General features: G+C 42.7%; 2 protein-coding genes and 1 long non-coding RNA gene across 5 annotated transcripts in view; 2 read left to right on the top strand and 1 right to left on the bottom strand.

Moving 5' to 3' along the window:
* Positions 1 to 2,435, top strand: part of rpp30 (ribonuclease P/MRP 30 subunit) — a 57,172-nt gene extending 54,737 nt beyond the window's left edge. For all 3 annotated transcript variants that reach the window (XM_038773248.1, XM_038773247.1, XM_038773246.1), the window contains one exon: positions 457 to 2,435. In XM_038773248.1, the coding sequence (XP_038629176.1) occupies positions 457 to 569 (113 nt within the window). In that variant the 3' untranslated portion in view covers positions 570 to 2,435. The remainder of the gene's footprint in view (positions 1 to 456) is intronic.
* Positions 781 to 11,349, bottom strand: LOC119950638 (ankyrin repeat domain-containing protein 1-like). The gene is made up of 9 exons (XM_038773245.1): positions 10,817 to 11,349; positions 9,871 to 10,077; positions 9,568 to 9,699; positions 9,354 to 9,461; positions 9,162 to 9,260; positions 7,954 to 8,052; positions 7,755 to 7,853; positions 6,483 to 6,581; positions 781 to 3,740 (listed from the first exon to the last, which is right to left on the bottom strand). Exons 1-9 carry the CDS (start codon positions 10,841 to 10,843, stop codon positions 3,642 to 3,644), a joined length of 969 nt encoding a protein of 322 aa, XP_038629173.1. The 5' UTR covers positions 10,844 to 11,349; the 3' UTR covers positions 781 to 3,641.
* Positions 11,350 to 11,363: 14 nt separating this feature from the next.
* Positions 11,364 to 12,569, top strand: LOC119950640. The gene is made up of 2 exons (XR_005457380.1): positions 11,364 to 11,560; positions 11,931 to 12,569. It is a non-coding gene; the product is annotated as an uncharacterized LOC119950640 (long non-coding RNA).
* The last annotated feature ends 11,324 nt before the right edge of the window (positions 12,570 to 23,893 follow it).

Genomic DNA, 23,893 nt, shown 5'->3' with positions numbered 1-23,893 from the left:
GTGCACTATATTATCATGAACAATCCAGTCAGAAAGGACTGAGAGCTTGTGTGAGATTAGGACCACACACTACATTACCAAGATGATCCCGTACCCTACAATATGGTGGAGTTTAATACAACAATGCCGGAGTATTGCACTGACTTGATGTGTAAATCAGGGCTTTGGTCTCGATCTGTCCCAAGATTTTGTAGTCTCTCAGAATAAATCAATCTCGAGTGCCCATTGTGGACTAAATGTAGGTATTATTTTACTCAACTAGTTTTTGCTTGATGTAAATCATACTGCTTTCTGTGTACAGTGTAATATTTTCAAAATGTCACTTTTGTGTAATGCTAAAATGAACAGGAATAAATGCTGTAGTGAAGAATGGGCTGAAGAGCCTAATTGTGTTCCTATACTGACTGCATAAATTAACATATTTTAACCTAACTTTGAATCATGTTTTCGATACAGAAACCAGAAAGACTGCATTAGGTGTGATCTATACAGTAAAGAAGGTTTCAGCAACTGAAGAGAAGGATGAAGGCACACCCCTTTCCAAACGAGCTAAGACCAAAAGCGACTGACGATAGAAAAATGCTATTGTCAGATTTATAACTGGATTTCTAAATTTGCAAACAATTATTCTTGCTAATAACTGCATTGAAATAGTGCTATGTGGATTAAATTACAGTGCTTTTATTAGCAGTTCATATTTTGTTCATCAGCAAGGATCTTGAATGCAAAATTTAGGATTTTGTGGCTAATTAAGCATGTTAAGCATCTGTGAGAAATAAATTTTCAAATTTGCTAGTGGGTATGACTTCAGAAAAAGTGACTATCCTTTAATAAGCACCAGTGTGCAATTGTTATTGACTTCTAGAAAGAAATAAGATCATTTAGGTATCAAAAACAACTTGCATTTATCCCTAGTTCAACAAATATTGGATGTTTTGCAGAAAATATAATTATCTGAATCTTATCACCCAACCCTGAACTGTTGTGTGCACCTACTAAGAAAGGAGGATCAGCAGATGCTGTCATACTTGCATCTCTTCAAAATAACATGTTGTTGACCCATTTTTTTTTAAACTACGGCTCCTGGCATGCAGCCATTTCTGTCATCCATTGGTTGCACCTAAAGTTAAGATGTTAAATCAGTATTAAAGCCAGGCAGCTGAAAACTGCCAAATTGAGTGATAAGCCATTGTTCCTCAAAGTAAGATTGGCCATCCTGCAAGGTCAAAGACAGATCACTCATAACAGGAATGTGATGGGGATCTAAAGTGAGAAATTACTAGGCTTAGGTTACATCTACAGTTGTGTTCAGGACTGTTGTCACAATCCTGTATTTGGTCTCCCCAGTGTAGAGGAAGCTGCAACATTAACAGATGGTACACTTTGAAGGGAATGCATGTAAATTGTGATAAGTGATAGATGTTGCATGGGAAGGTTTCCGTGGAAGGATAGCAGTTCATAGGGGTTCCAGAGGAGTTAATCAAGATTGGGAGAGTGCTTGGTGGGGTAACGTTATAGACGGCAGAAAAGTATGAGGTGATCTGATGAATTTGGTTGGTGATAGGGAGGAAAAAGGTGTACCCAATCCTGGTGGAGTTGTATGGTGGACGAAGAGGGGAAAAAACCTGTGAAATGAGAAGGACCAAAACAGAAGACGATCATCAACTGAGTAAAAGACATTGCCAATGCTCCAGTAACAATCAGGAGTAAGGACCGAGTCGGAAAAGAGGATAGGAAGAAGTACAGGGTAGCACAGTGGTTAGCACTGCTGCCTCAATGCCAGGGACCCTGGTTCAATTCTGACTTTGGGTTACTGTGTGTGTAGGTTTCCTCCAGGTTCTCTGGTTTTCTCCCACAGTCCAAAGATCTGCAGTTAGGTGGATTGGCCATGCTAAATTGCCCCCGAGTATCCAACGGTTAGGTGGGGTTTTGGGGATAGGGTGGGGGAGTGGGCCTAAGTTGGGTGCTCTTTCGGAGGATTGCTGCAGACTTGATGGGCCGAATGCCCTCCTTCTGCACTGTAAGGATTCTACGATTTTGATAGTTGTGGGAATTATGCTTCTAATAGACATTACCGGAAAGCCTTATGACTGGAGCTGGAGGGTAAAAGAAGTAAATGTGATTTAAATGCATTGTTGGAGTTGATCCTCTGTACAGGTCTAACTTTTCAGCTTAATTGTCAATGTCTATTTCATGTTTTCGCTAATTACCCAATTATTTGGATTATGCTCTATCACATACTAAATAGACAGTTTAACCTTACAGCAGAAGATTGGTGAGCCTATTGAATTGCTTAATCACACTGTCCTATTAGGATGCAATCATTTGTTAATGGTCTGTTATTTTTGTATCCCTTATTTTCATAAATGTCAGCACTGTGATGTGAATTTAAATACAAGCATGCTTGAAATTATTAAAAAGAAGCCTCAATCCCATGTTCATACTTTATTTTAGTTCTGTCTACAATGTTTTCTGAGAAAACCTCAGGTAAAAATCCAGAAAAGGACCGTACAAAAGCTTTTATTTTGAAATAGAACAAAATATGACACTAAATATGTCAGCGATTGTCCCTTTCTACAGAAGACATGGAGGTAAACACCGACTCTGTATAGTGCTGGTGGAGCTCCCAGCATTTAATTTGGGCAGCCCGCACACTATTACCTAAAAGCACAGGCTGGGCAGGAGCCCACCAATGATGCAAGCTCCTTGTCTACATTTGCCAAGATCAGGTTGCATTTTGTTCTGCCACATGTCTGTAGGTGTGACACTACAAATCCCCTGTAGGTGTGACACTACAAATCCCCAAGTCGTCCTGTCCTCTCAGCAACAACCAGTATCAAAATAGTTTTCCTCCAGCTGCACTCCATCTTGTGCCATACTAAAGACATTCATATTTTGTCCGAACTATTGGAATCATATCCCATTTTCAAAAGTAGTCTGTCTTCAGTTGCAGATAAGTAGCAGCAAATGCTTAAAATGTGTACAAAATTTACAAATTTAAATTATATAAATATACAAATTTTACATAAATACAAGCAATCACATCCTAATTCAATTCATAAGCCTGTATATCCTTACTTACTGGCTTTCCATATACAGTACTTGCTCACACCTTCATTTCATCCAAGATCTCATTTTCAAATTCAACTACTTTTAATAATTGAATTGCCATCTCAACAGACACGATAGGGAGATGTTATGAAACTTAATTACACCATTGCTGATTAGATATCGAACAGTGAAAAAAAAGCCTTATCCATCCCAGTATGTCTAAAACTTCAACCGTGCACCAATAAAATATTCCAACTTTCCGATCCCCAGTGTCTCCATTTCTCAACCAACCTTGTTCCTTCAACATTCAAGAATCCCAGAGTAAACTTAGTTACCGACAGTCAAAAAGATCAATGGAGATTCCAATCTTCTTCGAAAACAATCTTGCCTTCTCAGGCCTCTTAGTCCATTTTCATCAAGTTACGAACTGAAGCAATTGCAATAAATTATCACATTACCACAACAGGTTTAAATAACTAAACTCAATTCTAATGACAAATGAATTGTTTGCATTGAAGTTCTTTCAAATTGCCACATCAGGAGAATGCATTTTGGGGATGGGTGTATTTCTTTCCACGTTGCAATAAACTTCACTTGGGTGACTTCTGTGAGTTTTCCATAAATTGATTAAGAATTTCCTTTGTGCCAATTTGCCACTGTAGAACCAGATCTATCGGTGTCTGCGCATTCTGCAATAAGATGGCACCAATCACAAAATGCAACAATTACAATTCAATATTTTAACAAAGTTTAAAAAACGTTATTAAACATTGTGTTTATGGGGCAACGAGGTGGCGCATTGGTTAGCATTGCTGCCTCACGGCGCGGAGATCCCAGGTTTGATCCCGGCTCTGGGTCACTGTCCGTGTGGAGTTTGTCCGTGTGGAGTGCACGTTCTCCCCGTGTTTGTGTGTTTCTCCCCCACAACCCAAAGATGTGCAGGGTTGGTGGATTGGCCATGGTAAATTGCCCCTTAATTGGAAAAAATGAATTGGGTACCCTAAATTTATATTAAAAAACAACATTGTGTTTATTATTAAAACTTCCATGGTGTTAGCGATTCCATAATGTGTACAAAACAGGAAAGGCTGAAATGCCCCATCCTATTTTTCCTGTTCTAATGTCAGATTTGATCCACAGGTTTTCAATCCAACTCCTAATCCCTTCCTTTTGTTGTCTCCCTCTGCTTTAGCTATTTGTGTGTTATTTGTCTCTTTATAGAATCCCTACAGTGCAGAAAGAGGCCAATCAGTCCATCAAGTCTGCACCGACCCTCTTAAAGAGCACCCTACTACGCCCAATCCCACCCTATCCCTGTAACCCCACCTAACCTTTTGGACTATTTTATCATGGCCAATCCACCTAACCTGCACATCTTTGGACTATGGACGGAAACCGGAGGAAACCCACACAGATACAGGGAGAATGTGCAAACTCGACAATCACCTAAAGCCAGGAATGAACCTGGGTTCCTAGCACTGAAGGGTCTAACCACCATGCTGCCAGGGTTTTTAATTTCTCTCATTCTCTATCTGACATAAATGTAATGCTGGTTATCTGTCCTTTGTTTAAAGTAGGTGATAGATCAGTCCACTGACAGTTTCATTTCCCATATCCTCTCCCTTAGTGTTGAGTCTATTAAATGTGTGTGCATCTTTAATTAAGTTCTATTGAAGACGGGCTCGATCTGTAAACTTTCAAAATATTGTTTTTTCCAATGCTGCTGACAGACTTGTATTTCCAGCTTTCCTTGAAAGATTTGAAGTGTATTTTGTAAATTTCTGTCAAAAAATGTTGCTGATTTTCTAAATTGATGATTTTATTGAGTCCAGGCAATTTCTGTACTACACTTGCATCTCAAAATGCTCCCTGAGGACCACTTCTGGATTTAAAGTGAAGTTATGTTGAGATTAGTTCTGCGGAGGTGTAGACTTTACATAGTCTGCCTGTCTAAATAAGATTTTGTGCAGTTGAGCCAATGCTGAATGCAATGCTGGCTGGCAAGGCAATCAATTGGCGTTATAGTCAACACACACTTCATTCAGTACTACAAGAACATGTTTAAACAGGCTCTTTAAACTTGTCAAACTGATTATTCTGAAATCTAAAGCATTCAATGACATTTAATTCACACCTTGTAATTCATTTTTAAGAACTGAATTCCCATTTCATAGTGATATTTATGCTGTTGAATGAAAATTGCTGGATAATTCGAATTTTCTAATATGAAAAACTACTTCTGATTAAGAAATTATATTCACTGATTTTGAAGATTTTAATTTCATTGTACAGCTGTTTATAATGGACAAAACATCTGCCTTCAAACATTTCTAGGGAGCCTACACCTCCCAACAATATAGGTTGAGTTGGGCAGCAGGGTGGCGCTGTGGTTAGCACTGCTGCCTAACGGTGCCAAGGACCTCTGGTTCGATCCCGGCCCCAGGTCACTGTGGAGTTTACACATTCTCCCAATGTTTCTGTGGGTCTCACTCCAAAGATATGCAGGGTAGGTAGATTGGTCACGCTAATTTGCCTCTTAATTGGGGAAAAAAATAATTGGGTAATCGAAAAAAAAAAAAATGTTTTTAAAACATAGGTTGTTACCTACAGTGCCCAGCAACATAGGTTGAGTTAACGTTGGAGACCAATGACAATTTTATTAAGCCTTATTTTTTCATTATATCTTAGAAAATCCCATTCCCTGTGCTTTTCCTTATTTAACTTCCACAAGTGTATGAGAAACGATATGCTCCATCCAATTATAATCTTGCATGATCAATCATAAATATGTTTTTTGATGTTAAGTGTTCGTTTGCTTAAACCAGGTAATTGATGCTCAAAAGAAAGGTCCTCAATTTCAGGTCAAATTAACAAGAGTCACCCAGATACCATTCTGATCAACATCTGCCAAATAAGGGAACGATGTACCGAGGACAGAGCTACTGCACTCAATCAGTTCTTTCTGGCATCACACTGGGTCAAAAGTGTTTTTTCTTTCTTCCAAAATCGCTGATGAAGGAACATAAAGAGTGGAGGGTGGGAAAAGTTGAATTTTCTCGGGGCTCCAGGCGTTCCAATGCTTTAAGGTGGAAATGGGTTTGCTGCTGAACTTAAGGCCCGGAGAAAAATTTGCCCCCATAATCAAAGTATTGGTGAGCAGCCGACTCCGCTGATAGGCATTCAAGAGAAAACAAACCCAGAAATCCAAGCATTCAAGATTCCAATGGGTTTCGTGATTGTTATTTATTTATCATCTGAGGTGTGTTTGAAGCTAACCCCTGGATATGTCGTTTGGACTCCAGTGTCCTTGTGTGGCAAATTGTAGATAACACGTGACTGGTTATGCCATTTTAAAAATCAATCTTCAAAGAATCTAACTTCATATCCTTTAAAGGTTGCAAGTGAATATGATTGTCGACTATTGCACTTACGCAGTTTTTTAAAGCTGGGTTGGCTCCGTAAATCATCAGAAGTTTCATCAGTCGGTAACGGTTCAGTCTGACTGCATCGTGCATAGGAGTGTCTCCTTCCTTCAAAAAGAAAATTTGGGAGATAAGCGGTTAACTATTCACTCAAATCACTGTTTTCAGCGCAGACAGAAGCTCAGTTACATTGTTCAAAATTCTCCAAAATAGCCACTGAAAAGGCCTTAGCAAAGCTCCTGTTTGCCCAGAACAAATGCACTCCCTCTCTCTGGGTGTAGAGACACCTCGCTCATCCAAGACTTTCGGCACAAGTTGGCAAACCCGCGATTTAGTGATCCAGTCGATCACGTAAATAGAACATAGAACAGTACAGCACAGAACAGTCCCTTCGGCCCTTGATGTTGTGCCGAGTCTCTACTAATGTCTCTACTAATGCACCAGACAAAATACTGATTCAGATACAAAACCAAAATTGAAAAGGTTGAAATACTGAAACAAGCGTAAGCTCCCACAATGAAATACTGAAACTTGAGTCAATTTTCCATTTCCAACCCCCCAGTTTAAGCCCAAGTCCTAACATGGCTGCCCTCCATTTATAATCATAATCTTTATTGTCACAAGTAGGCTTACATTAGCACTGCAATAATGTTACTGTGAAAATCCCCTAATCGCCACATTCCGGCACCTGTTCGGGTACGCTGAGGGAGAATTCAGAATGTCCAAATTACCTGACAACACCTCTTTCAGGACTTGTGGAAGGAAACCAGAGCGACCAAAGAAAACCCACGCAGACACAGGGAGAATGTGCAGACAGTGACCCAAGCCGGGAAACGAACCTGGAGCTGTGGAGCGATAGTGCTAACCACCGTGCTACCCTGCTTGACCAGAAATAAACCCGAGTCCCAGTTAGCTGCAGATGCTCAATATTCCCCTGGTTCAGGATCCACCTCTTAGTGAGAGCCTCTACCTAGATGTGGGCTAAAGGCGGGGTGCAGGAAAGTCAGCCTTGGCAGCAAGTCCAGAACAGTAGCAGTGACCATCAATTTTGACACCGAATGCTCAAAACAGAAAGCCAGGGTTTCCAGCCAATATTCATCCTGCTGGCAATATGACATGCGCCCTTTCAACACCCCCAGAGCTCAAAGTCTCAGATCCCCTGACCTGAGGGAGCTAGGCTTAGGTTAGGTTATGCGTTTGTAAATGTATAAACAATTAATTGAGGAATTTAAACCGTTACAGCTTCGTCAGACGGACATTTTTACATGAATTAATACGTACTATGTCTCTGGCATTCAGATCTGCTCCACATGCAATAAGGTGTTCAGCACAATCATAATGGCCCGTCCGGACAGCAACGTGTAAAGGAGTACTAGATAACTGTATTTAACAAAAACAAACATAAAGCAGTTATTAGCACATTGACTTTACTGCAAATGAATCTTGACATGACATTTGATTACACAGATATGCTGCTCACCTTGTCTTTGGCATTCACATTTGCATTTTTGTTTAACAAGGTCTTCAGCACTTCCAGGCTACCCCCACGACAGGACCAATGGACCGCAGTTGCATTGAGCTGCACCAGAAGCCAGTTGAATGAATTAATTGTCATTGTTATGAGGAGCGAATATTTCACAATTAACTTTATTTACAGTGCAATGAAAAACAGTTGGGATGGCATAAATCATATGGAAAACAGCATAATAACCATGTGGACCCAGACCACTTTGTCTTGCATTCCTCCTCAAAGCAGAACACAATTATAGGTGTCTAGGAAAGGGTTCGGGTATTTCATAGAATTTACAGTGCAGAAGGAGGCCATTCAGCCCATCGAGTCTGCACCGGCTCTTGGAAAGAGCACTCTACCCAAGGTCAACAACTCCACCCTATCCCAGTAACCCCACCCAACACTAAGGGCAATTTTGGACACTAAGGGCAATTTATCATGGCCAATCCATCTAACCTGCACATCTTTGGACTGTGGGAGGAAATCAGAGCACCCGGAGGAAACCCACGCACACACAGGGAGGATGTGCAGACTCCGTACAGACAGTGACCCAAGCCGGAATCGAACCTGGGACCCTGGAGCTGTGAAGCCATTGTGCTATCCACAATGCTACCGTGCTGCCTAATCCCTGCTTTTCAATAATAACGTGGCTGATCTGTTACATACACCCATATCTCCCTGTTAAAACCTCTGGATAATAAATTTCTATTAACTTCAGATTTAAATGTAAATAATGGCCTCACATCAAACGTTGTTTGCGAAAGATAGTTCGCAATTTCCATTGCTCTTTGCAAGCACAAATCTTTCCTAACTTCATTCTTGAAAAGCCTGCCTCTAATTTTTAGACAATGCCCCCTCGTCCCCCACTCCTCAACCAATGGAAATAGCTTCTCGCCACCTGCCATATCAATTCCCATTAATATCTTGAGCACTTTAATTAAATGATCCCTTAATCTTCTACATTCCGGGGAATATAATCCGAGTTGATGTCATTGCTCCTTGTAATTTAATTCCAAGTAATGCAAAACACGTGTTCATGCAGACGTTGCAAGAATTTATTAAAGTGAATATTCCCTCAATGCAAAGAACTGCCTTAAAGTACAAGATCTTTGGATCACCCATTCCACCCGTTAGTGTGTCTGAATTATGTAGACGGATATTAATGATTGGATCAGTACCATATCTCGAAACTCAATGGAGGCTCCAGCTTCTAGTAGTTTCAGCACAATCTCTTCATTGCCCTCTGAACAGGCGCGGTGCATGGCAGTCCTGTTAAACTATTGAAATATAAAAAAAGACGGATTGTTTCGTTTCTTTTAATCGGCCAGAATTACAAAACCATCATGGATAGATTGGATCAGCCTGTTTACCTGGTCACACACATCTGCATGTCCCCCATCCGCCAGGTATTTCTCAATCACAGCAAGTTTATTGTCCACTGCTGCCTTCCAAAAGGTATCCACGTCGACAGGTCCAGCCTGGGGCAGAAGAACACAAGGGAGGAGGGGGTTAGTTTATTGTTTAAAGAAGAGCAGCTCCATTTATTTACTTAATACTCTGTGGCTGTTGCGGTCTTTCACTTACGATAGTTTCGGTTTCCTGCTCCCTCGGCGCCTCCACAACGATGGGTTTTGGTTGCTTCTTCTTTTTCAACCTGACGATGAACTGCAGGTCGTCAATGGTTTCCAGTTTCAGCCTCTGCTCCACCGGCTTGATCTAAACACAACAACGGCAGCGGTTAGTGAAAGCTGTGTGCATCCTGGGGCACCTGGTCACTGGGGAACCTAAGGGGTGGAAAGGGCAATAGGCTGTACTGGAGAACACATCTGAGCTGGCCCAAGGATCAATCGCTGGTCAGAGAATACCAGTTCCCCCCACGGGACGTACGTTTTTGCAGTGTGGCAGTGGCTGCAGCTTCTCTTTCTGGTGGCTGTGGCTGGGTATGAAGGGGAATGCCTCCCTCTGGCCTCTCAGTCCATCCTGCTTCTCGATGGCCATCGCCGAACAGTATTCTCCACTCCCGAACTCCTCTTCCACCCTCCGCGCTCCGGCCTCCCATCCCCCGGATTTAACTTCACTCTTCTTGCCAGTCACCTGGTGGGAAAGACAGGAAATTAATTCGGAGGAAGGAGCTCAGCTTGACTGAGAGCAAGTTCGCAGCTCCAGCCCAGTGTCCCCATCCTCAACTTCTCCAAATTCGAATTTAGGAGGAGTGACTTTTATTGTGGATGAAATCACAGACAATACCCCTGTTCCATCAGTCAGTCTGAGGTTTTATTTTTAAACAGCAAAGCTCATATCTGAATTCATCGCCACCGTCACTAAAATTAAATTAATTGTTCATTAAGCGTCAGCGTTTTCGCAGAATTAATAATACACATTTCTATCCAGTAGTATGTCGTCGCTACTGTGCCCGTTTAAACGCCAAGATATCCGCCGTCATTATATGTCCAATTCCCACCAATAAAGGAACATACATGGATTATTCACAGTAGCTCATCATTGGCATTCTGTTGAATCATAATGTATTGAACTGTTAACCCCGTATTGTAAAACATTCAACAGTGACAATTGTAAATAGTTATTGTTGAAATAAATTCAAGCAAGTTCATATATATGAGATTCATACGTTCAATATTGTTCCTTTTGCTTTCAGCAATGAATCCTGTTCGAAAACAATGTATAATCGAATGATAATATGGACACTATTTATACACTCTGCTTTATGATATTTATCACTGGCAGGGACACATACGTATATATAAACTGCAATCGGTGCAAAAACAAGCGCTGCATCTTTAATAATATGGATTGTTTGCATTAAAGTTCCTACCAGATCTTCAACTCGTAGCATGACCATGTTGCCAGTAGTGCTTGAGAAGTAAAAGCTCCTTGAATGCCGTCGAGTTCCTTCAGTGGACAACTGCAAACTTCTGATGAGATTCCCAGCCTCGAGCTCCTTTATATATAAAATTGGCGCCTCGAAATGAGGTCATGTTCCAAGCTTGGAGCTTCAGCCCAGGGTTCGGTCAGGACCACCACTTCCTCGTCATTCCGGGCATAGTGGGAGGCGTGAGCTCATGTCACAGGACCATTTTAACCAGGGATGAAAGGCGCCTTTAACACAGACAAAACTGCACATATTAAGCATCTGAAATGTAATCCTTGTGCTATTAGAACTGACTAAAGAAGCAAACTATGCTAATCACGTTGCCACCTCATGTTTTGCGTGACAGCTGTCTTGCTGAATTCCAGGAATTTCTCCTCACCAGCCTAGCAGATCAGAGAAACATGAGGCGCGTAAAATGAATTAATGTTGTAATTCACCTTGAGTCAGGACACACACAGACACACAACATGGACTGCGTGTGAGTTCCGGTTACAGCCCCTGTTTATTTTAATAATTCGTTTACCAGAACTGTTTGTCACGGGGACAAATATATAAGCAGACGACCAGTTCATTGGTCAGGTGGGAGTTTCTGCAGGACGATCTGGGATCAATATCCCGCCGGTGTTGTCTACAGATGGTGCAGGCACAGACAGTGGGGTCATCATTTTCGGAAATACTAGCCCTGAGGTAAAAAAGGACCGCTCCCCACGCTGTGGCAAGATTGGCGCCAATATCTGTCCCGGGTGGTTTATTGAACAGTTCAAGCAGAGAGAGGTCTGTGTGAGAAAGTGCAGTCTGCTCACTATTAGCTTCCCGAGCGCAGTTTGTTTCACTTCCCACGGATGCCGCTTGTCCAGCTTGAGGAATTCCAGCGTTTTGTTCGTTTATTTTTATTGCAAATGTGTTTTTGCTTGCCATTGCCTCGCTGATGTAATGAACGGTATCATAGCAATCCACCTTTTCCATGTTGTACCATGTGCCATCTCTGCCTTTCCTACCTTCCTACTTGGTCCAGCCCACATTCACTGGATTCACTATTCTGTTCCCAATCTCACAGGTCCCTTCCCTTCCGAGTACCGTTTTGATAAACCGCTGGGATTTCCCTTTCGGCAGAGCCCCATGAGCGGGCCAGAGGAAAGCAGCAAGGATCTGGGTAAGATTGGGGATGTGACCGGGGCCGCGGCGCTTCACTGAACGCTGGGCAACAAACACTGCGTTTGTCAAACACAACCTCCCAAGGCTGCTTTCGGTGGGTCAGTTCAATCTTGGCTCCGAGCACTGGTGAGTGACGCCTGCCTGGAGATGTGGATTAAACTGGATAGATATCCACAGCATAAATCATCACCAAATGACCTGGCCACAATCTGACAGCGAAAACACAGATGCTTCAGAAAAAAAACAGATGCTGCACAAATAAACAGACAGCCAGTGTTTATCACTGGCTGCCAGATCAGATAAGCTGAAGAAATACAGCATCGAGGACTGAATGGGAGGGATATGAAATCCGAGTTGGCGTTCTAATAATATTTACTTTGATTATGTAAGCGTGATATTATTTATAGTATGATTTAACCCGTGTATTTATGTTGGTCGTCTAAGAACGTGATGCACTCGATGCAAGTGTTTGTCCCTTTGTGAATTTGATTGGCATGAAACGACGAAATGCACAAATAGAAATAAATAACAGTTCACGAAAGCATCCCGCAGCCCCAGCTGTTTTATTTGTACCAAGAATAATACTCGTCAGTCTTGTTATCCATGAATTGAGATCATGATGTTATACTGTGTCTAAAATAAACACAAAGTAGTGTGTCATTCTGAAGTTTAAAAGGCGCCTGCACCATATATTAATAGTGAGACTCACAGGCATCGTGTCTGGTTTATTCTGATGTTTTACTGAAGCGTATATGGCCAGTTTGAAAGTGCTTGTGAACAACGGGAGCCTAATCTTCCCGTCGAAAGGTGGCGGGATTGGATGGAGAAGGGGAGCAGGAAAATGTTATCTGGGGAAAAGCGTCCTCAGTACGATCTTATTCCCACAGGGAACATCTGCGGCCTTGGGGGTTCTCAGTGGCTGTTTCCCAGGCTGGGATTTTCATGCGGGAACGTCAGGGTGGGTGTTCTTTGTGTTGCTTATTTCAGGATGGTTGATGTAGTGTTCACAAAGACCATACAATAGCTTGAACTTAAAGCTATAAACTTATTAACACTATTAACTTGGATTTGACACATACTCCTAAAGAATACACAGTTGATTAATACGTAACATTTAAACGACACCCATTTACAGCTAATCTCACGACTGGTTTAAACTATGATCTGCTCTCACTCACACTATTTGTACTCTGACTCTCTAGCTAACTTCTGCACACCCTCTCCCCCAAGGCTTAGCAGCACTGCCTTATGTAGTTGTAGGTAGCTCCCTCTAATACTAAATCTGATAATACCACAGGGGGGTGAGGGGAATAGCATATTAAATCTACAATGGAGAAAATGAGCAGGGAAGTTATCCTATTGACTTTACCCTGTGAAGATACTCTAAGTTAGAGAAGACAGGTGCAGAGCAATTTCTAGCATAATTTGCACTGTAATGGGTGAAGAGGTGAGGTCCACTTGTGGCTCAACGGTCTTCCCTTGCCCCTCTCAGTCAAGGTTCAAGTCCCAACCCAGGACATGTTGACCAAGGAAGGTGTGTGTGTGTCCCTAATGCGGCCCCCGGAGTTCGTGTATCAACTTGGAAATCCTTCCAATTCGTGCCAATGGCAAGCATTTTGATGGAAAGAAATTGGGACATCCACCATTGTTATCCCGAGCGTCAAGCTGCAAAATGCATGTCATTGTCACAGCAACGCTGGCTGGGGATGGGAGAGGGTGCTGCTTGGCTCAGGTGGCTGGACATCCGCTGTGGATCAGAGTGCAATGGTGCCAACAGCTTGGGCTTTGACCCCCCCACCCGCCCCAATTCGGGCTGGCGTTGATTTAGGATCTGCCGGCTCGCTCTGCCCTTGGTGGTGATGGTGGTGCGCTGGGTTGGACCTGCCTTCAGTCAGAAAGCTAAAGAAGAATGAAAAAATAGCTGAAGATTCAAAGTTTCAATGGTAGCTTTGATACTATCATCCACCAATTTGTAACAGTATTTCAGCTTTCCATATGTATTAAATGCCAAAACATCAGCAACATACCAACATTGACTGAAGTGTGCAAATGTTAAATCACTGATTTACAAGAACAGCATGTGCTGTCCACATTTTGTAGTGACTGAGCAAATATTTAATTTAATTTCCAGCACAGAAGCAAACCATTCACCTCAAGCTGGTGTCTATGTTTCCTTGGCACCTCCTCCTGCCCTAGTCCAGCCTATTCTATCTATATGTTCCTCTACTCCTTTCACCTTCAATGTATCTGTGTTATTGGCCTCAATAAGTCCATGTGGTAGGAAATTCCACATTCCAACCAGTATCTGGGTAAATAACTTTGGCAATGAGTCATCTGGACTCGAAATGTTAGCTCTTTTCACTCCTTACAGATGCTACCAGTCCTGCTGAGATTTTCCAGCATTTTCTCTTTTGGTTTCAGATTCCAGCATCCGCAGTAATTTGCTGTTATCGTGGGTAAATAACTTCCTGCTGAATTCTTTATGGGATTTATTAGTGACCCCCTTTGCAATTAACAATAATGGGAGTGATGGATTGTTAATTTACATAATTGGTGCAACTGGAACCATACCATTCATCTTACAGATACGAGCATGATAAATGACAATAATTGCAATTCAGTTCAATTCGATATAAAGCATTCTGCAGACACTCAGAAGTTGGTCATTCATACTTGTTCGGTTCTGTCTGAAATGAGGAATTGTCAGCCCCATGTCAGTCCCACCAATGAACCCTGTATATTTATTATCTCGGACAAGTCAGAACATGTAGAAGATTGTGATTGCATAGGAGAAAAGTAGCCTTTTCACCAGAGGTGGGAAGCTATCCGGCTGTGTATCACACAGTCTCAGGTTTGTTCTGCACAGGTTACATTCTTCTCTGAACATAAACACAAGCTTTTACATTTGGCAGCTGTTTTCTTTTCAAAAAATAGGTTATAGATCTCCACTGGCAGTTTTAGATTACAAAGATCATACTTTACACATTCAGTGCACATGTTAAAAATATCAGCCCACAACAATGACTTACAGGAGAGAGAAAAATAGTGAAAATGTATATGAGAGAGATTATGGATATTGTTACAAATCTGAGCTTTCTCCCAATGTTTCATTTGGTGCTCATAACACAAGTCAACTAAATTTTTATGAAGCAAATGCTGCAATTTTATGCATGTCATGATAATTATAATTAAGATATTGGATGTCCTCCATATTCTGCTGTTTACTTCAAATGATGGTAAATATCACACTATTCATCTGTTCTGCTAAAGTTAGAACATAAAAATAAATGCAAATGTTGCCACAGTTCCGGAGGACCATCGGCTGTTCTACCCTGACTGGTGGTGATTTAGTCTAAGGGTTGCCACACCTCAGGTGAGGGGCAAGGTTGAGAAGATGGACCTTCATGAATAAACTCAGCTCCATATAGGAATTGATCCTACACTGTTGGCATCGCTCTGCATCATGAACCAACATCCAGCCAACTGAGCTAACCAACCTCCCTTTAGAGATGTATGGTACTGCTTTGGATCTGGTCCCAGGATGCCTTTGGGGAAGGTAAGGCAACCAGTGGGAGAGGAAAGACACACCTTAGGGAAGGTAAGACAACCTTTGGAAGAGTGAAGGTACCTTTGTGATTGGTAAAAGTAAATATGATTAGAGGAATACATTTACAAGCTAATTACTAAAAGATGTAGGAGCCACAGTCCAGTGGGGACTTTAATTATTATAAAATTGTTGCAAACATCTATTTCAAGGTTTATGTTTGAGAGGTAATTTTTAGTTCAGGGATGATTAAAGTTGTAAAAGGTAAGATAACTAGAGCTTGGTTGGAAATGACCGAAACATCTCAAGAAATGGCAGTTCAGAAGGTTAAGTGTTCATTTAATACAGTCAGAGTAGAAAAGGTGGAGCCATCAAAAAGGAGGTGAGCTTAATTAACTGGACAACTGGAGACATGGAGCTGGATTCTCCCATTCTGAGATGAAGTGCTGACGCTGGCGTGGGAACGGTGGTGTTTTACGACTGAAAAAGAACGGCGCAAAATGGCCACTGATCCCCCGTCTGGTGGGGTGCTAGCTGGCACGCAGCGTAGAGCACCCGGTTTTAGCTGTGGATACAGCCGAAGAATTGCTAGGTTCATGGCCATGCTTGAGCATGGTGGTGGCCTGCAGTGGCCGTGCTGTGCCACATGGCGTCGGCCGTGTGCGGACTCGGCCTGCCACATTGTGACCCTCTTTGGCCAGGCTTGCCACCCCCAGACCACCCCCCATCAGTGTCCTCAGTCCCTGCCAAAGCCTCCCCCCCCCCCTCCCTTCCTGCAAATTGGCTCCATCCTGACTGAGGCGGCGCTGGACTTTGTCCGCAGCCGCCACGCCAAGTTCCCAAAAATAATACCACACACAACCGATGCCGCCGGGAACTCAGCCCATCGGGGGCGGAGCATCGGGGGGGGAGGGCCTCAGGTAACATCCTGAGGCCGTCCAGACGGCGTGCGACATACTCCTCGAGTACGCCATTTTGGAAGGGGCGGAGCATCGCAAAAGCGACACCGCCTCCGATTCCGGCGCCAACATGAATTCTCTGGCCGATCGCTGAACGCGATTCCGGCGTCGGAGACTGGAGAATCCCAACCATGATATCTACATTACTTGCAAAGAAATGCAGTCCAAAGAGATGTCTTAGTTTTCAAGTTAGAGCTAAATTAGTCCATCATCATGGAGATGGGTGGAATTTAGAAAGCTGACTTTTGAGAGAATTCAGAGGCCAAATCATCAAAAGTAAAGAGTTGAAATTCTTTGTGCAGGAGAAAGTTTAACCAGATTTTATGACTTACAGTGGTCACTGATGTCTGGGTGAGTTGCTGAGAAATTGTGGGATCTGTCTTGGTCACATCTGTCATTTAATGTTCATTGTGGTGTGTTCGACACAGTTTTCCTGTTAATTCATATTTACCACATGTTAATTCTGAAGGTTAGATCATAACTCACCATCCTGACTTGGAAATATATATCGCTGTTCCATCACTGTCACTGGATCAAAGTCTGGAACTCCCTCACTAACAGCACTGTGTGTGTACCTACACCACATTGAACTGTAGCAGTTCATGATGCAGCTCACCCCACCTACTCAAGGGCAATTATGAATGGGCAATAAATGCAGGTCTAGCTACTGATACCCAAATCCTGCAAATGAATATAAGAAAAAAGGCAATATATATTGTTGATTATTTTACTTACTTGACTCTGCATTGTAACATTCACTTTATTTGTTTAAAACTGTGGAATCTCATATCTTTATTCTCCTAGTGGGTACCTGGGATTTCAAATGTTTTCTCATTTAAATAAAAAGTTACTAGTCCCTAACCGGATCAGAACAAAAATAGATAAGTAACAATGCAAAGCAGAAAAGTGAGGGGGTGGGTGAGGGGTGGAATTTCCCCCCCCACCCTCCCCAGAAGCCTGCCCACCATCTACCAGGCGCAGGTCAGGAGTGTAATGGAATACTCTCCATTTGCCTGGATGGGCAGCATGGTAGCACAGTCATTGGCACAGTTGCTTCACAGCTCCATGGTCCCAAGTTCAATTCCCGGCTTGGGTCACTGTCTGTGCGGAGTTTGTATATTCTCCCCGTGTCTGTGTGAGTTTCCTCCGGGTGCTCTGGTTTCCTCCCACAGTGCAAAGATATGCAGGTTAAGTGGGTAGGCCAAGATAAATTGCCCTTGGTGTCCAAAAAGGCTAGGTGGGGTTGCTGGGTTATGGGGATAGGGTGGAGGTGTGGGCTTGAGTAGGGCTCTCTTTCCAAGAGCCAGTGCAGACTCGATGGGCCAAATAGCCTCCTTTTACGCTGTAGAAGTGCAGGAGTGTTGGAGTGCAGCTCCAACAACACTCAAGAAGCTTGACACCGCGTGTGCCTTCTACAAGATGCACTGCAGGAACTCGCCAAGATTTCTTAAGCAGCACCTTACGAACCCACGACCACCACCCTCGAGAAGCAGATACCTGGGAACACCACAACCTGGATGTTCTGCTCCAAGTCACTCATCACCCCAACTTAGAAAGATATCATCGTGCCTTCACTGCAGCTGCATCAAAATCCTGGAACTATCTCCTTAACAGCACTGCGCGTGTTCCTGTTCCTACACCTCAGGGACTGCAGAGGTTCAAGAAGGTAACTCACCATCACCTTCTGAAGGGCAACTAGAGATGGGCAATAATACTGGCCTAACCAGTGGCTCCCACATGCTGTAAATTAATTTTTAATAAAACAGAATCCTAATATCATCCTAAGAATGGCTGAACAGGTAATTTCATGCAGGCTGAAGTGTTAAGTCAGTAATTATCAGCAGAGATATTCACATCAGTAGACGTAACCCTTTTTCTTATATGATTTTCAAAGACTAAAAAGGGCATTTTAATAATTTTTGGAGTTCCATGTGATGTCCGAAAATGTGTAATTGTGATTTTATTCCCTTAAGTGCATCTTGAACATGTGTTAAGTAGTTGGCCAAGATCAGAAGCATTTCAGTGGGATAAAACTGTGCAATTAATGTTACATATCAGGGTCCTCCGCTGTACCCTTGTGATAAAGCAACGTAGTTAAATGTCACATTTGGTGACAGGTTAATTGACTTCCAAGGTGAGATACCAAGATACCCATTGAAGTGTAGCAATTCATTATTTATAACATCAGAATCCCAACTGTATAGCACTGCCTTTTTAAAACACTGATTATCTCTATTTTATGCATCAGGTCAGTTATCCTCCTGTCACTTAAATAGATATAAATTTCATTACATACACCGACATCTGAAGAGTTTACGGTTTTACCCCAGGCCTAGGCATATGCCCCCTCTTTGATTCTAGCTCAATGTGTTCTTTGTGCTACAATCCTGTCTCCTCCCAGTTTGCCATATCTTGTGACCTTTGGTTCTCAGTGTACTCACACCCCCATCATTCCAGTGCTACTGGACCACAAAATTCCACTCTGCACAGTATTGCAAGAGAGTAGCACTCCCCCTAATGCTACTAGGCCTGAGGGTGCCCCAGCAATAGTGCTAGACCCCATAATAGCCATCCCATCTCTGCTGAATCAGACTCCAGGAACGTTGGCAGCAATTTTCTATGTATCCTGGGATTTAAAGGAATAATTGGTAAAGATTAGGTGCATAGGCGAAGGAGCATTAAATAATCCAGGTGAAAATACGCATAAAGTTTCTTTATAGATTTCATAGAATTTACAGTGCAGAAGGAGGCCATTTGGCCTATCGAGTCTGCATTGGCCCTTGGAAAGAGCACCCCACTTAGGCCCACACCTCCACCACGCAACCCAGTATCCACACCCAACCTTTTGGACACTAAGAGGCAATTTATCTTGGCCAATCCACCTAACCTGCCCATCTTTGGACTGTGGAAGGAAACCGGAACGCCCAGAGGAAACCCGCGCAGACAGGGGGCGGAAGTGCAAACTCCAGGCAGTCATCTGAGGCCGGAATTGAACCCAGGACCCTGGAGCTGTGAGGCAGCAGTGCTAACCACTGTGCCACCGTGCGGGCCGTACATATAAAAGTCATGTTGCTTTTTCGTCACCAATCAGAGTTCTATTAATACATTGTGCATTACATGGCACAGCATTCCTACCATTGTAAAACTACTCTTCAGCTCACTGAACAATACTCCAAGAGATCCACTAGCTACAGAAATAGTCAGCTGCAGCACTGATACTTCACTGGGCAGATACAAAATGATTCAATATTCCATTCAGCAATTCATAAGTGCCCAAGGATCTTTCTCTTTCGCTCTCACCTTTTGTCTCACTGTCTCTCAAATGTCAGAGTCTTGGCAGTGGTGAAGACAGTAACTTAAGCCAGGTACGGAGACAATTTCATCCAGCCACCACATCGAGACAGGATACCAGATGGCAGAGTGTCAAATTCGGAATATATTCTCTGAAACTCAAAAAGTTTGATATATAAATTTATCTGTTTTGTGTTGAATAGTATACCAGCAGTGGAACGCTCCTTTGTTTTAACTATGCTTTCTTTCCATGTTAAAATAACTTTAAGCTATGATATTTGCCTTTGGCATCTTTCTACATTTCCTTCATGATGAAGTTTAAAATACAATAACTACAAAATGCCTGAATAATTATATCAGTGGATAAGTGCCTAAAATACAAATATTTGCAGTTTTAATAACGGCCTTAATCCATATAAAATAAACATGTCAATATTTCCATTACAATAAGTAGGGGGAGAGAGAAATGCTATCAGTAGCACCGTATCACAGTGGTTAGCACTATTGCTTCACAGCGCCAGTGTCCCAGGTTTGATTCCCGGCTTGGGTCACTGTCTGTTCAGAGTCTGCACGTTCTCCCTGTGTCTGCGTGGGTTTTCTCCAGGTGCTCCGGGTTTCCTCCCACAAATCCCGAAAGACGTTCTGTTCATCGGGGGTGGGGGTGCTTTTCTTTTCTGAGTTTTATCCTGAATACATGTTCCATGTACATAGCGATGGGCAGTTTCATTTAACTCCTGCCAATCGGAGCCATTTTCCTGATCTAGCTGGGGTCCAAATGTATTTTAGAAACCATTTTGTACTGAGAGCAGGGATTGCAGGTCTACAATTTGCTTTCGGCATTTGGCGTGGTCTATCGAACTCTGCCTTTGCTCCATCATGGAACTGTGGAGTGCTCGTAGGGCTGCTTTTAAATCCTGACATTGCTTCTTTAATTGCTCAACTTGAAGTTCTGTTTCTTCTCGTACCAACACTGTGGGTTGCGTGTCTTGGTAGGCCTTATCATATTGTGACTAAAAGCTGCTTAGGTGAGTGAGACAAGATTGGTGTGCCCGTTTGACATCAGCCATCTCCTTGTCCTTCGCCGCTAACTGCTCTCTAAGTTGCCTGTTAACTTTCGCGAACATCTTCTTCACTATTCTCTTTTTCTTCAAGCTGTCTGCGGAGCGTCTTCACGACCTCCTCTGTGCCTCGCAATTGTACCAAGCAGTACACGATTGCCATCGGCTTACAAACTTGTCCTAAGTTTTTCTTATGAATCTCGGTCAGGTTCTCCCACCAAGTATGCCCTATACTTCCGGGACCTGTTTCTTCATTTGCACAAAATCCGCTCCAAAGGGGCCATCCTTTCCCTTTGAGATATTTCTGAATTTCCTCTTCCCATATGGGACACTGCCCTGCTCTATTGGTCTCTGCGACCTCAAATTCCTGGGGGTTCATAAGGCGTTCCATTGCCTTCATTGCCATCTCTACTGTTATCTCTGGGTTTCTACTGTAAATTTGGAACAGGGGGGAATAAAGCGTTAATGCAAACATGGGTACGGCTTACACTATTTTCCGATCTACAAAACTCTCGACAGTTTTACACAACAAAATCTATCAAGGTTACCTTATATCCCTTGTTAGTACGCATGCAAATAACACACTTCCTAATCTTGGAGATTTGATCGATATTGGTCTTACGCTTGTGGATTTTCTTTTTCCAATTTGGTTTCTAATTCAAATTTGGATTCTCTCGGAGTGACAAAGCCACCTCTAGGTCGAGTCCCACCAGAGTCTCCAGTAATGTTGCTCTGTTTACTTGCTATAAATATGGCAGCTAATAAGGTCGCCTTTCTTAATCCTAATTATGAATATGCTCTCAGAGTCGCCAGGTATCTCTCGATACCGCCACAAGGTTTTAACCGAATACCGATTAAAGAGCCAGTTAGTTCGTTCAAAGTCAATATTACTTTATTTACACACAGTATGATCTACTCATGCACAATAACACTACATGCTAAACTATATCTATCACTAACACCTATACTTAACTTCGGATCCCCACTTAGGTCAGAGGAACAATGGCCGTTGTTCGGATCTGAGGCTGTTGGGTTTGAAGAGGTAACAGGAGTACAGCTAAGGTCGTCCATCTGGTAGCGAGCGTTGACCTTGAACTTACTTGCTTCTGGTGGTGCTGGTGAAAGGGTCTCTCTGCTTAAGAGCCAAATCCAAGAGACTGAACCTTTCGCGGATATTCCTTCTTATACTTGGAGGGGCTTTGCGCGCTTTTAGGCGGGCCTTAAACTTGGTCCCAATTAATTGGGCAGCTTCTCGATCATTGTCATTGATCTAAGCCAATAAAGGGACGGGTGCCTTGATGGCTGGGCATGTCCTCGGTGGCCTTTGGCCTTGCTTTGTTTGTGTCTTCTTGCTGGGGTAGTGGCGCCGGACTGTCTGGGACAGTATCGGCTACCTGAGCACTCGTTCTTTGCTTCCCGGAGATGGGCCATCAATATGTAAATCGATCCAGAGTTTCGGTTCCGTCTGCAGACTACCTTCCAAATATACATTCAAGCTCTGTGCCTGCTTGTTTGCTTTGCATTGTCCATTTTCGCTATAGGCTCTGCAAGTGTCCATTTTATATACTGAAAGTGGCCATCCCAGATGGCTACAAATGTAAGCCTTCTTGTGACAATAAAGATTATTATAATATATAATATATGTTTACTTTCAATTGTATTCTTCGAACTGCACCAATTCCTTATCTAGGAAAGGGCAGACTGGGCAGACTGTCCCATTTTGGGGAGTGTAAGTTTTTTTAATGAATGGCAAAAGTTAGATTATGATTTACATATATATAGGATATATATATATACATATATATATCCTATATATATGTAAATCATAATCTAACTTTAGAATTGACATTCTTTTGATTGTCCAGAAGTCAGTCAATTGAAGAAAAAAAGAACCCAGAGGAAAAGATCCCTGTCCAGCAAAAGGATGAACCTGTTTCGAAGTCAACAGGCAGTAATAGGGGTTAAGATGTTTTACTTGCTATTACATTTCTTTACTACAGAGGCATAGCCACAATTTATACTGAAAACCAGAAACTCCCAACCTTAATTTGTCTTCAAGAAACCAGGAGAGAATCTGTCTGACCTGCAACGTTTTCAACCACCATCTGAAGCACTGTAAAGAAGTGGCCTGTTTCTCTTCTACCCTTCCAGAAATCTAAGTGCATGCTAATTTTCTAGAAATTGTCTTTTCTCAGATATGTATCTTTGTGGGGAGTGAGCGTTTGTTGCACGTTGCATGTCTGCTTTTGTGATAAGTACCTGAGCACTCATTCTTTGTTTCCCGGAGATGGGCCATCAATATTTAAATCGACCCAGAGTTTCGGTTTCTTTCGATTTTCGATTTACAAGAACGCATATCCCGTGTCTGTTCTTCTGGAGGGGTTAAAACACACCTCGGAAATACATCTTGTTGTGGCCTTGGACCTGGCCTACAGGTGGCAGAGGTTGAATAGATTCCCACTTGTTCTGTAGTTTAGCTCCATTCCAGAGAGAGCTTGCTGAAGGTGAGATGGAACATTGCAACAAGGAAGATTGAGGAGCGCATTGCTGTGATGACACAGCCTTGCTTGGCCCAGTTCAAATATGAATTGGATCCGTTGGTCAGGATCATGGCTTGCATGCCATCATGGAGCAGACAGAGGATGGTGATAGACTTTTGAGGGCAGCAAAAATAGAGGAGGGCACTTCGTAATCCTTTGAAATTGACGGTGTCGAACGCCTTTGTGAGGTCAAAGAAGGCCATGCACAAAGGTTGGTGCTGCTCCCTGCCACACAGTGAATAGCATGTCCGTTATGCCCCTTAGTGGTTAAAATCTGCATTGGGATTCTGGTAGGAAGATTTCAGTCACAGGGGAAAGGCGATTACGGAGGACTCTTGCGATGACCCTTCCTGTGGCTGACAGCAGGGAGATTTCTTTGTAGTTATGCAATCAGATGTGTCATCTTTCTTGAAGATGGTCATGATTATGGCACTGCTGACATCTCCTGACATATTCTCCTTCCAGATAAGGGA

Source organism: Scyliorhinus canicula, chromosome 16, assembly GCF_902713615.1.
Source record: "Scyliorhinus canicula chromosome 16, sScyCan1.1, whole genome shotgun sequence".
NCBI lineage: Eukaryota > Metazoa > Chordata > Chondrichthyes > Carcharhiniformes > Scyliorhinidae > Scyliorhinus > Scyliorhinus canicula.
Note: the sequence above shows the minus strand (reverse complement) of the source record. Positions and strands in the feature narration are given on the sequence as shown.

Excerpts from the sequence above, each read along its gene's own strand:
- LOC119950638 (XM_038773245.1), bottom strand. The coding sequence starts at position 10,843 with ATGGTCATGCTACGAGTTGAAGATCTG. Across the intron at positions 8,053-9,161 it reads CCATTGAGTTTCGAGATATG|CTCAATGCAACTGCGGTCCA; the intron begins GTACTGATCCAA and ends CTTCTGGTGCAG. Across the intron at positions 3,741-6,482 it reads ACCCAGCTTTAAAAAACTGC|AATGCGCAGACACCGATAGA; the intron begins GTAAGTGCAATA and ends ATCTTATTGCAG.